At 44.2% G+C, this 13,249-nt stretch overlaps 1 protein-coding gene across 2 annotated transcripts in view; it reads right to left on the reverse strand.

The window, feature by feature from the left end:
* The window catches only part of LOC310713467 (uncharacterized protein C8orf34 homolog), an 83,484-nt gene that overhangs the window by 42,252 nt on the left and 27,983 nt on the right, over positions 1-13,249 (reverse strand). For both annotated transcript variants that reach the window (XM_083517595.1, XM_083517594.1), the window contains exons 7-8: positions 12,624-12,790; positions 1,180-1,315 (exon numbers count right to left, since the gene is read on the reverse strand). In XM_083517595.1, coding sequence (XP_083373721.1) covers positions 1,180-1,315; positions 12,624-12,790 — 303 coding nt within the window. The remainder of the gene's footprint in view (positions 1-1,179; positions 1,316-12,623; positions 12,791-13,249) is intronic.

Genomic DNA, 13,249 nt, shown 5'->3' on the forward strand with positions numbered 1-13,249 from the left:
GCAGCTTCGGCATCGCTCTGGGACCCGTTCTGGGGGCTGGGGTCGGGGGAAATAATTTTTCCCCCTTTATTCCCCCCCCCCAAAAAATCTAGGTGCGTCCTATGGGCCGGTGCGTCCTATAGGGCGAAAAATACGGTAACTTTATCTGGAGTACCACAATAGAATAGCCAGCAGCAGAAGTCAAGAAGTTAGAACTGTCCCACACACACACCCCTCCCGCAAATAATGTTCTTGCTAATCACTTAAGTGATTGAGTTTGGCTAGTTTTGTCAGGTGAATTTCCTTTTCAAAAACGAGTCTTCATTAAAAAAAAATCAAAGGGCTCGCAGTTATTATTGCCTTCTTAGCTGATTTGGCTGCTTTGCTTTTTTTGCTCTCATACTGTAGATGGAAAAAAAATCAGTTCCAAAGCCAGAAAGATTCCATATTGATTAGGTTCCTTCCAGAAGGATAGGATTATGAAGTGTTAAAAGGCAACTGTATGAAACTCCCCCCAAACACACATGCAACTGAATCTTAATTTACACAGGTGCATTTTGAAGCCATAAATACCCTGGATCATCTTTGAAAAGCCACAGAAATTCAGGTAACTAATCAAATTCAGAGAAAGAAAACTGAAAATAGTTCCAAGCTGTGACATAAAGCTGATAAGTATGTGAAACAATTTGGTACATTGTTGGTGTGAATGGTGTCATGTGCAAAAGTAACTTGAGCAATCCTGTTCAAATCCACAAATCAAGTCAAGTGGTAGACAGAAAAATGTGTTAATAGTCCATGCTAAGAGGGAAAGATCTCTGGCTTGCCAAAGGCTCTATTCAACCCCAACTCCTCCTTATGAACTTGCCAAGTCCTAAGACCTGATAAAGATTCCACTCAAGATTTAATTTTAATTAAGAAAGCCTCCTCTTTCAACAAAACACCAGACACCACTGTTTCTCAAAGCTGGAGCCAGCAGCTGTGGCTTCTCCTGGGTCTAGAATTTAGGATTCTTGAATTAATTTCTAATGTCACTGAAAGTCAGGGATAAAAAGAACAATTCCTCTATCCAACTTTAAGATCAAAAAATGTATCCTGTCCTTTCTTTTAGATAGCTGGGCGAAATTGTTGCAAATTCCAATATGCAATAAGCATTTGCCCCCGGGGAAGCACAAAGAAAGAAAGAAAAATCTTATTATTTACCTGGCACACCTAGCACAGATGTTCAAGGTGACCTTGGCTTGTGGTTCAGCTGTATGTGTACTTCGGGTTTGGTTAAATTTGCTCCCAGAAGAAATGACACTGGTTACCCCTTCCATTCTTAAATCATCAAGATCCTCTGCAAATTAAAAAAAGAAGCAAGTATATCACTAAGTAAATATTTGCAGCAACATATTTGTTTTAGAAACATATAAATTGCAGCTTCAGCCGTGAAGCTTCCTGGGTGACCATGGGCCAGTCACTTTCTCTCTGTACCAAAAACCTCACAGGGTTGTTGCAAGGATAAAATGTAGGAGTAACCGTGCACACTGCCTTGAGATCTTTCCAGACAAGGTGAGAGGAAAAGGTAATAAAGTAAAAATAAATTTTAAATTCCCATTCACCATTCGTTTGTCAGCCTGTTGTGAAATATAATTATTTAACGTGAGGCAAGGATCAGGTTGGCAGGGAATCTTTAAAACCACAAGCATGGAATGCCCTCCACCCACCCACCAGTCAAAGCCAGGGTAAGCAATAATGCAGATATATGTGGGTGAAGGAAATAACGTAATGTATGGACAGTAATGAAAATATGTATGTGGGGGTTGTCACAAAGGCACTCAACTCCTACATGCATACATGCTAGTAGATGATTCTTAGGGGTACAAGGCATTTGAAGGGCTCTCTGCCAGGTTAAAGGTTGCAGATTCTCCAAGTATTCTTCTGTCTTTCCCTCTTTTGTATTTATCTTCCTGTCCAGGCAACTTTCCAGAGGACAGAAGCTAGTAGAGGGCAAGGCCAGAAGCAAAAGTGGATGGAACAGCAAATGCTAATTTACCCACACATCCTTTGCCAAGGCAAGCAAGAAGCTTTAACAGAGTTAAAGGATACATTCAAGACAAGCAAGAACTTAAGGAGGCTGCAAAGCAGGGCAGGGGTGAGGTGTGACCTGGGGACAGCCCAGGTGGAGAAGCCTATTGGCAAAACCTATTGGTGTTTCGCAACTTTCCGACTAGTTGCAGGACCTTAGCCAGACCTAGCAGAGTAAACGCAGAATCCACGGAAGCAATTGGCGTCTTGGCTGCAGACAGGATAGATGAAGCAGGAATCAGGAACTTGTAGTTAGGTGTTTATTATATACAGTGGATTATTTACAGGAACAGAACACGGATCTTTTGCTAGCTCTCTCTGACACGACTCACAACTCCTACACTGACACACAGAACTCTGAACTCCAAACTCTGAACACTGAACTAACACATTCCAGTTAGTAGGCCATTCATTATCACTCCCTTGAAAGAGCTTGACCAAGCATGGAGCTGTATCCATGCCTCTGTTATCACCATTTGGTTGCTGGGGGACTGAGGTTCCCTATCCCTGATCTAGCACATCCTAACAAAGCATTATAGGAGGAAAAGGTATACACTCAGAAGGGTATGTAGATCTGTGCAATATTATTTTTAGAGGCATGATTTTGGGGTTGGCAAAAAGCATGCCTGTTTTGTAAATTATACTGGTTTCTGAAAAACCAGCCAAAGTTCACAGGAGATTGTTTGTCATATGTTTCTTCAATAAAACTCCACTGTAAACACATTTGTGCTTGCTTTGTGTGTAGGAGGGAAAGGGGGAATCTGTGTGTCATATTCAACTACCATATTTTAAGAAATTGTTGCCGGTAAACAAACACTGAATTCATTACCGCTGGCATATTGTTGAGGTAGCCGATTTTTTTTCCAGACACATGGCTATATAGTATAGCTGTTTATATAGTGTTAAATCAAATTTTGGCCTAGCCTTGAATGCCTCGCTCGTATTTCTTTATGTCTTCATAGTTTACTCAACTAGTTTCTTGTTGCGTCAACTTTTGCTAGTTTGCCAAAAGTCTGCTGATGCTGCCATTTCCACTCTAAAAATAGTAAGGTAGGGCAAATCATGAAATTAATCAAACAGTAACCATCTGTAACATCAACAGTAATTTATACTGAACAATAATGAGGATTGTTTTAAATGATTTCATGCTATTAACTTAGAGGAGTTATATAGAGGTGCACTTTATAAATCTTAAACTAATATTTTAAGGTAGTCCAAGCCTAGGAGCCAAAGGGTTGCCTTAGATAAGCTCAATAACTTAAATATGCATACAGGGGTCTTTGGAGGAGGACATAACTGAACAGTAGATTCCTATGCCTCGTCACAAATGGCTTTTGAAAATGTTTTCTGTTTTGAAAGTGGTTTGTTATGTTGCATGGGGTGATTGTGCTCAAGAAAGGTAAGTTAATAACCTCCTTGGGCACACAGAATTACTTGTGCAGTTCGCTAGATCTCAGCCACTATGTTGCTGGTGGTTTTAAATATCACAGAACCTTTCAGAAGGACCAAATTGAAAATAAGAAAATGCCTTTATGAAGAAAATAGAAATGGATATACAGTGGAGCCTCGAAAGACATCTAGCAGAGCTTTTCATACATGTTAATATTAATTCAAGCGGGCAATAAATTGCATCTTGCACCCTAAGAACCATTACATCTGTGTATGTTTTGGTCTAGCCACTGGCTTGCTTTGCACTAAGCCAGATTCTTCAGTCTTTTTCTACTGTAGTAAAAAACACTGGCTTAGTATGTCATCCAAACCCAGACTCGTGGTTAAACTTTCTCAGTGCCAACCACAAGCAGTAACTAGGAAAAAAACTTTGGTTGCAGCTCATGGTTAGCCTGTAGGGAAGTTAACCACAAGCCTGGAGTCACAGAATACACTAAATCAAACTTGGACTTAGCTGAACACATTGCAGAAAAGAAATAGGACCAGGGAGGAGCAAAATAGCTTATCATGACATATAAACAAGGCCAGTGAATTAATTATGTCTCTTCATTTTTTAAAGCAAAAGCTAACTTGGCTAATTTACAAGCCTACGTCAAGGTCATCCTAGCAAATTCAAAGGATGAATAAACCATTTATGTATTGGAAAGATGCATAGATTTGATGACTGTGAGGGGCAAATGTCAAGGAAATGCGCCAAGAACACAGGTGCAGATATATCCATGTAGTTAGTAAGACTTAATTTATGAATCAGGATGAGCTCTGTATATTTTTGGATCTGCCTGCTGTGAACTGACTAAATAAAATGTTAAACTTAAAAGGAACGAGGACAAGAATATTAAAATGAAACTTTACAATTATCAGTGTGTAGTAGCATCAAGGAAACAGATACTTAAAGGGAGCTTATTTGTCCATTTTACAGAACTATGAATAACAACAGCTGCAATTCTACTGTGATTAATAACTATATAAACACATACAGCCCCACATGACAAAATCATGATTTAAACTATTTCTGTTCACACAGACAAGCTAGTTTTACAAAGTAAATTTGAATCTGAATATTTAATTGCATTGTATATTTATTCTTTGTTTTTGCATTGCACTTTTACACTTTTGAATATACTTTTTGTTCTAATGCACTCCAATTTTTGAGAAAAGTTAAATAGTTAATAAACTGGAAAAATTATATAAAAAAAGAAAAGTAAAGGAAGTGTGCTGAAAGATACACATTCTGGTTATTCTTCCCAGGCTTGGAAGTGTTTTTGTTTAAATAATCCAACACAGCTTTTTGTTCAAGGAGCTATATTTTATATTTCTTGCACAGAACTCATTTTTAGTAAGATCCTTTTCACACATTTAAGTTTGGTTAAGATTACTGGATCCATAAAGAAAATACATTAGTGCCCTCAAGTGGCAACAACCAAATGCTGGAAATTATGCTTCTATAACAAAATGTTAGCCTATAATAGTATTTAGACACTTGATTCAGTATACAATATTTCAAAATAAGAATAGTGAACAACAGCCAATATAAATAAATAAACAAGGATGCAAGTGTCACATTTACCTGGGAGTAGGTCACATTGAACCAGCTTACTTTGCTGTAGACATGTGTAGGATTGCTGCCTATTTCCCCAGGACATTTAAGGAACAAAAGTTGCTACTGATCTTAATACCGTATTTTTCGCCCCATAAGACGCACTTTTTCCTCTCCAAAAATGAAGAGGAAATCGGGGGTGCGTCTTATGGGGCGAATGCCTGCAAGCCTCGCGCCCTCGGCAGGAGGTCCCACCGGGTGCGCGAGGCTTGGGGCGGCAGCCTGTCGCCCGAAGCACGGGGAGCCCTCGGGAGGGCTCCCCCTGCTTCGGGCGAGTGTCTGCAAGCCTCGCGCACCCGGCAGGAGGTCCCACCGGGTGCGCGAGGCTTGGGGCAGCAGCGGACTTCTAGCTTCTAGGTGCGCGCAAGCAGTCCGCTGCCGCCCCAAGCCTGGCGCACCCGGCAGGAGGTCCCACCGGGTGCGCGAGGCTTGGGGCGGCAGCGGACTGCTTGCGCGCACCTAGAAGCTAGCAGTCCGCTGCCGCCCCAAGCCTCGCGCACCCGGCAGGAGGTCCCACCGGGTGCGCCAGGCTTGGGGCGGCAGCGGACTGCTAGCTTCTAGGTGCGCGCAAGCAGTCCGCTGCCGCCCCAAGCCTGGCGCACCCGGCAGGAGGTCCCACCGGGTGCGCGAGGCTTGGGGCGGCAGCGGACTGCTTGCGCGCACCTAGAAGCTAGCAGTCCGCTGCCGCCCCAAGCCTGGCGCACCCGGCAGGAGGTCCCACCGGGTGCGCCAGGCTTGGGGCGGCAGCGGACTGCTAGCTTCTAGGTGCGCGCAAGCAGTCCGCTGCCGCCCCAAGCCTGGCGCACCCGGCAGGGGGTGCGCGAGGCTTGGGGCGGCAGCGGACTGCTTGCGCGCACCTAGAAGCTAGCAGTCCGCTGCCGCCCCAAGCCTGGCGCACCCGCAGGAGGTCCCACCGGGTGCGCCAGGCTTGGGGCGGCAGCGGACTGCTAGCTTCTAGGTGCGCGCAAGCAGTCCGCTGCCGCCCCAAGCCTGGCGCACCCGGCAGGGGGTGCGCGAGGCTTGGGGCGGCAGCGGACTGCTTGCGCGCACCTAGAAGCTAGCAGTCCGCTGCCGCCCCAAGCCTGGCGCACCCGCAGGAGGTCCCACCGGGTGCGCCAGGCTTGGGGCGGCAGCGGACTGCTAGCTTCTAGGTGCGCGCAAGCAGTCCGCTGCCGCCCCAAGCCTGGCGCACCCGGCAGGGGGTGCGCGAGGCTTGGGGTGGCAGCGGACTGCTTGCGCGCACCTAGAAGCTAGCAGTCCGCTGCCGCCCCAAGCCTGGCGCACCCGCAGGAGGTCCCACCGGGTGCGCCAGGCTTGGGGCGGCAGCGGACTGCTAGCTTCTAGGTGCGCGCAAGCAGTCCGCTGCCGCCCCAAGCCTCGCGCACCCGGTGGGACCTCCTGCCGGGTGCGCGAGGCTTGGGGCGGCAGCGGACTGCTTGCGCGCACCTAGAAGCTTGGGGCGCACTGAGCTCAGCACGCCCCAAGCTCCTGGTATAGCGCAGCGATCCGCTAGCCCTGGGAGAGCCCCGGGGCTCTCCCAGGGCTAGCGGACTGCTTGCCGGCATGCAGAAGCTTGGGGCGCGCTGACCTCAGCTTGCCCCAAGCTTCTGGATTAGCGCAGGAGTCCGCTAGCCCTGGGAGAGGCGCCCGGCTCTCCCACGCTAGCGGAGACCTTGCCTGCACGCAGAAGCTTGGGGCGCGCTGAGCTCCGCACGCCCCAAGCTCCTGGTGTAGCGCAGCGCACCTGGGGGGGAAATAAAATTTTTTTCCTTTATTTCCCCCCCAAAAATCTAGGTGCGTCTTATGGGCCGGTGCGTCTTATGGGGCGAAAAATACGGTATTTCTAAAGGACACAGTGTCTTTACAGGTTAACATATAGGTCACTTGCTATAAAGAAAAGACAAATATATTGCAATGTATGAACAGCCTATAACCATCAAAATTATTTAATCCTCATTCTCTGAAAAATATTACAATAGAAGAAACCTTCTGAAAAGCTGATAAATTCCTGTAATTATCCTGAAAGCATAACCATAGGGGAGACTAAAGTCACCACCAGTGGACTCACTAGAGACAAGCACAGCTGTTGCATTTCTTTAGAGAAACTATAATGTTTCTTTGTCACTCGGGGAACCATTTTAGTATTATTGTGATGTTTCCATTCAGCCTTCCATGCATTGTTGAAAACCAAGAGAAAGGGGCACAATAGTGGGCTTAGATGTCATGGAAGAAAAGACCTTTTTAGCCCATGCTTCAGAAGACAATAACAGCAACTTCTGTGGGGTGGCTTCCTCCCCAGAATAATAATAATTAAAAACACACACCACTGGGTTAATTTGTGATCTTTTTGTAGTTCTTCCCACAGCAATTGCCCCTTCTACCCACTAATCTGTGGAACAGTATGTTCAGAGTGAAAGAACCCCCACCTAATTCACTGTAGAATGACCTGCTGCACTCAAGTTCCCTGTTTGCTGGACAGAGATAGTGACCAGATCAGCTGCTGGAAGCCCTTTGCCTGCCTCAGTGGACTACTGAGCAGGAGGTGGATGGGAAACCACAGGCAATTGTATTAGAACAGTGGTTGGTGGCACAGGTCCCCCTGGACTCTTTGCATGAGGCTCCCTGGAAGGGGGGGGGGAGAGAAAGAAGTATCACAGAGCTGACAGGTGGGGAGGATCTGTGAGATCGCCTCCTGGATCTCTGAAGATGTGCACGTGCACACCTAGGGAAAGAACCTGGGAGATTCACCTTCTAAAACTGTAGCCCCGAACACTGAGCAAAGGAGAAACTGCAAGACAGTGCCACAGTGAAAGGAACCACTATGGTCAAACATGCCTCATTCCTGTGCACAATTGCAGTGGCAAACTGGAGAGCCCCCCTGGGCAAGCCACAGAAAAAGCCAGACCTAACTATCAGAAGAGGAGGAAAACCACCAAAGCAACATTCCTCTCTGAGCTGTGTCAATTCACTGGTCTGATCAGGGAACAATAATTGCTTTTTAAATGCCTCCTAGTTTAAGGATCAAGGAATTTGGGATCAGCAGAGTACTCTCTCATGATTCCAAAGGGTTGTTAGACAAGCTGAACAACAAAAGGAGTTTTGGGGCTAAATGTGGCCGCGTCTGCTGAGGGACAAAATGGCCGTCCCACCCACTTTTGTGCAGCTGTGGAACCCGTCTGCTCCAGCCAAGTCTCAGCTGTGGCCCAAGGAAGCAGAGGATGAACCCCAGCCTCTGCAAATCCACCCCACAAAGGCTGCTTGCCAAATGCTTCCCACAAAACAACAGAAGCACTGACTGAGACAAATGTCAGAAGCAAGGACAAGTAGCAGAGGAAAAGATAAGTTGAGGAGAACGGAGGAAATTATATTCCAAAATGTACATGCTCCCTAGTGCCACGCGGGGTTGAAAAGTTGTTGAACTTACAGGCTAAGTGAGCACCCAAGTGTCTTTGACTGCAGACAGGCTTGGAGTGGAGGGCAGGATGATGCCTTCCCCTGGAAAACAGGTGAAAGGTTTTCTGGAAACTTCCTGTCAGATCTAGTGGGAGGAGTCATCTCTGTGACCAACTGTATGCCATTGGCAACAGGCATGCTGCCAATGTGAATTATCTCAGTAAAACTTCACTGTACCAGAACTGGACTACTCGGAATTCAATCTAACTCAAGAATGCGAAGGGCATTTTTAATCCAATTTGTATTCTGGAAAATGGGCTCCATTTCTTTTCAGGGATTAGTCCCAAATGCAACCTTCATAAGCATTTTGAAATAGGGCTTACTTTAGAAATGTAAATATATCAGAACCAACTACAGCCAAAACTCCCATTAAGGTAACTGAAAACTCTGTTTCCAGCATTATTATAGAGTCTGCCTTACTAAAACAGTGATCCTCAAAGTGCTACACTGGCACAAGCCCCATTCATTTCTATAAAGCTTCTGCTTCAGTGAGAATTTTCAGAAGTGGCAGCAGATTGTCTGCTGTGATTTATAGCTGCCAGGTCTTAACCATTCACTGTGGAATTAGAGAAACATCTGCGGTGTGTTGAGCTTGGGGGAAATGAGGATATTTTCTGTTCTGTTCAGTGGAAATTTACTCTTTGTTGCCACACTCCAATAGAGAGGACAGCATCTGGATTTTAAACCACCTGGGCAAGCACCATGTTACCTCTGGGCTCCATATTATGCACAGCACCTAGCATTGTTGGTACATGATAAATCAATGCGGTGATACATTTGGAGCAATTAAGAGCAGGCTTCTTGCGACAATCATAACATGAAAGCTGGTCTTATATTCGGATGGGAATGGCAACACTAAAAGATAGGGCATGATAGAAGAGATACAAGGAGTGGGTTAGTGGGTAGGAAGAACAGGTAGCAAAATGCCCAGAAAAGACAAGGTGGTGATGGTTTGGCAAAGGATTTATGGGCAAAATGGGGTTTTTAAAGGAATTTTAAGAGGCTTAATCCAGACATATGGAACAGAATGGCAGAAAACACATGTGAAAGTCAGAAATAAAGGTGGCCAACAGCAGATGAGTATGAACAAAGAACAGATAACTTTTTAGTATAGGACTTGCTGCTGTCCTTTGTGGAGGGTGGGGTGGGGGAGGGGAGGGGAGGGTCATAGAGCCCACAGCTGTCCTCAGGGGGGCAGTGGGATCAGTTGAGATAGCTGGTGCTTCTCTGGTCAGATACTGTTCTATCTCCAGCTTTCCCTTTTGCGGGGGGAGGTGTGGGACAAGTAATGCATTACTACCTAACAGACATAACTAGAAAATATTAGACTTACACACCGTGCCATTCTGACTTGAGGCTGGCAGTATTCCTGTGCTTTTAACAGGTGCTTATAGCAGAAATCCAGAAGGGGAAACCTTTTCATCAGATCTGGAATGGATTTGGAATTTTAGCCCGCCGCCCCCCCCCCCAACTGCCTTTTTTGTATGTTGTGATGGAAGTAGTCTGATCCTAGGTACACAACAACTCAGCTTATAGTAGTTCATGAATAGTAATAATAAGCAGAGTCTTGTTACCTTTAACCATATTTTGCTAAAAATACAGATTTTCAGTAGTGAACGCCAGTTCTAATAATCTAATTTAAATACTGAGTTTGCTAGTTCAACATTCATATTCACATGAACTCCTGAATATCTGATTATGTTGCAGCTTTACAACTCCCTCTTCCCTCGGGCCACTTGCTCTTGAATATAATAGGCTGTTTTTTCTAATTAGGCTTATCTCCGTGGATTTTGTGCCAGAATAAGCCAAATTGCTAATGTGCGGCAAAATCCTATACAATTTCGCTTAGAAGTAAGTCCTTCTGTTCTGAGATCCGTGGGATTTACTTCTAGATAAATGTTTGCAGGACCACAACCTTACAGCACAACTCTGTACACATTTGCCAGAAGTAAAGCCCAGTGTGTTCAAGAAGCTTACCTTTTTTAAAAGTGTATGTAGATAACAGCCTTAACCTCTTTTTATGTATCCTTTCTACATAAGAGTACAAAACACTTATTAAGTTGGAGGAACTGGACATGGAGGAATCAATGAAGTGATCAATCTCTCAAAAGGGCAGTGATTCTGATTACAGCTTACTTGGTTAACCGTAAAATTGTATTCTGTATAAACACAAACCATTCATTCATTCATTCATTCATTCATTTAATCCTGTCATTCCTTCAGTAACTTCAGTTTAGTTCTCTCCTCACCCACTCCTACCCGCCCCCCTTAGAGCAACCTTTGTGAGGTAGGGATGATAGACTGAGAGAAACTGACTAACCCAACGTTACCCAGTGGGTATAAATGGCTGAATGATAATTTGAATACAGTGGTACCTCAGGTTAAGTACTTAATTCGTTCCGGAGGTCCATACTTAACTTGAAACTGTTCTTAACCTGAAGCACCACTTTAGCTAATGGGGCCTCCTGCTGCCGCCGCGCCGCCGGAGCCCAATTTCTGTTCTCATCCTGAAGCAAAGTTCTTAACCTGAAGCACTATTTCTGGGTTAGCGGAGTCTGTAACCTGAAGCGTATGTAACCTGAGGTACCACTGTACTGGTCTGCCCTATTCTAGTCTAACACTCTAAAAATCTAATCACTGTGGCATACAGGCTCCAACAACAGTATATGAGAAGGGGGAAAGGCCTTAAAAAAACAAAAAAGACTTCAGTTTGTGGTCTAAACTAGCAGCTTCCACATTACACAGAAAAAAAGGACTTAACAGATGTCTCACATTAAATCTGGCATCAATGTGCCACAAATACAGCAATTACTAAAACTCATTATAATGTGCTAATTAAAACCATGGCATAAATAACCTTGAATATATCTTCTGAACATATTTAAAATGCACACTTCCAACAAATAAGCTAAAATAAAAGAGGGGATAGTGAGAAACCCAAACTATTGTTTGAAAGGAATATTACCAATACTTAAAAAAAAAGAACAGCATTAAAGAAATGGGAAGGTACCATAGCTCAGTGACAAAGCACGTGTGTTTGCATACAGATGGACCAGATTCAATTGTCAACCATCTCTAAATAAAAAGGATAAGGTAGGAGGTGATACAAGAGACATCTACTGAGACTTTGGAAAGTTGCTGCAAATCAGAGAAGATTGGCAGTCTTCAACGTTTTCAGGTTCAGGACCCACTTTTAATTCAAACATGCTTTTGGGTCTTTCTTAATCTATTACCATATATCTGCATGGTGCTAGTGCTCCTGTTGTGACCCACCTTGGATCAGGCCATGACTCACTAGTGATCCCAACTAGTGGAGCAGACAATACTGGGATAGAAGAACAATAAGTCTTAGTATAATGCAATTTCCTGCACTTCTAAGAGATTCTTCAGCTATGGCTACATACTTTGTCAACTAACTTGTATAATCTAATGTTATTAAAAAATTGTGCGAGACTTTCCAGTTAAACTGTATAAATGAAACCACAGGGGGAGGAATGCACATTAATTTAACCAAATACATATTGTTATAATATTGCCTTTAGGAAGACTAGCAGAGCACCATATTATTTTAGCAGCAGCCAAGGCTAGGCAAGCAGCTGACAGCGTGGAAACAAATCATTTGAACGAGTAAGGGAAGGGCTAAAATTAGTGCGACGTTGTAGGGAAATGGGTGACTTCCTAATGATGGAAGGCAGCACAGTTAGTAACAACAGAGGTGAAAGAAGGAAAATAAAGTCCAGCTCTGGATTCTTTTTTGGGTTACTTTGCTTAAGTCTATCCTTTCGGCCCATATATTTATTTGAAATAGCCCCAACATTTAAAAAATGAATGTTATGACATCATCTAAAGAGCCTGAGGGCAATAATTTCCTGTCTTGTTTTTTGGGATTTTTCCAAGAATACAAAGCATGTAGTCATGTCCCCATATGTGATACAGCCTTATGAAGAAAGTCATAAGGTGACACTGGATTTTGCGCAATAGGTGTCAATCAATATACTACAGGAGGGGCAGAGTAAATGCAGCAATGGCAAAACCACATTTGAACTTGCTCCGTGAGTGAATTAAGCTTTTAAATTACCCAGAAGTTCCATAGCATCATCTTCATTGTCGATATCTTCTTCTGTTACTGATGGAGCTGTGCTTTGTACAGAATCAAACGAATCCTGGGAGAGCATGGCAGCGAGTAGCTTCTTATGTTGCTGCTGCTGATGTTTCAATCCTTTAGTCTTTGGTTCCATCTTTAAACTAGAAGAAAAAGAATTGCCTCTTTGATTTGTCAGTCTCTCCATGAGAGCACCTGGGGGTGTCCATTGACATCTTGGGAGAATTCATAATTTTATCTTACTAAAACAATTTACTGTGGCCAACATAATATAATACATATGAAGGAGCTGAATTGCAGGCAGGCTGCTATGTCCACATAGCTGGGAGCCACAAGCATAATTCCAATCCATAATTTCATATTTATTCCATAATTTCTAATCATCATCATCATCATCATCATCTATTTAAATGCCACCCATCTGACTGGGTTGCCCCAGACACTCTGGGCAGCTTCTCCAAATGTTCTTGAACTACAGCTCCCATCATTCCCAACCCCTGGCCCCACTGGCTAGGAATGATAGGAGTTGTAGTCCAATAACATATGGGGACTCAAGGTTGAGAAAGGCTGATTTAAAGTGTTTCAGAAATGCAAACCCATGT

This window comes from Podarcis liolepis (genome assembly GCF_965112155.1).
Source record: "Podarcis liolepis genome assembly, chromosome: 8".
Classification (NCBI taxonomy): Eukaryota; Metazoa; Chordata; class Lepidosauria; order Squamata; family Lacertidae; genus Podarcis; species Podarcis liolepis.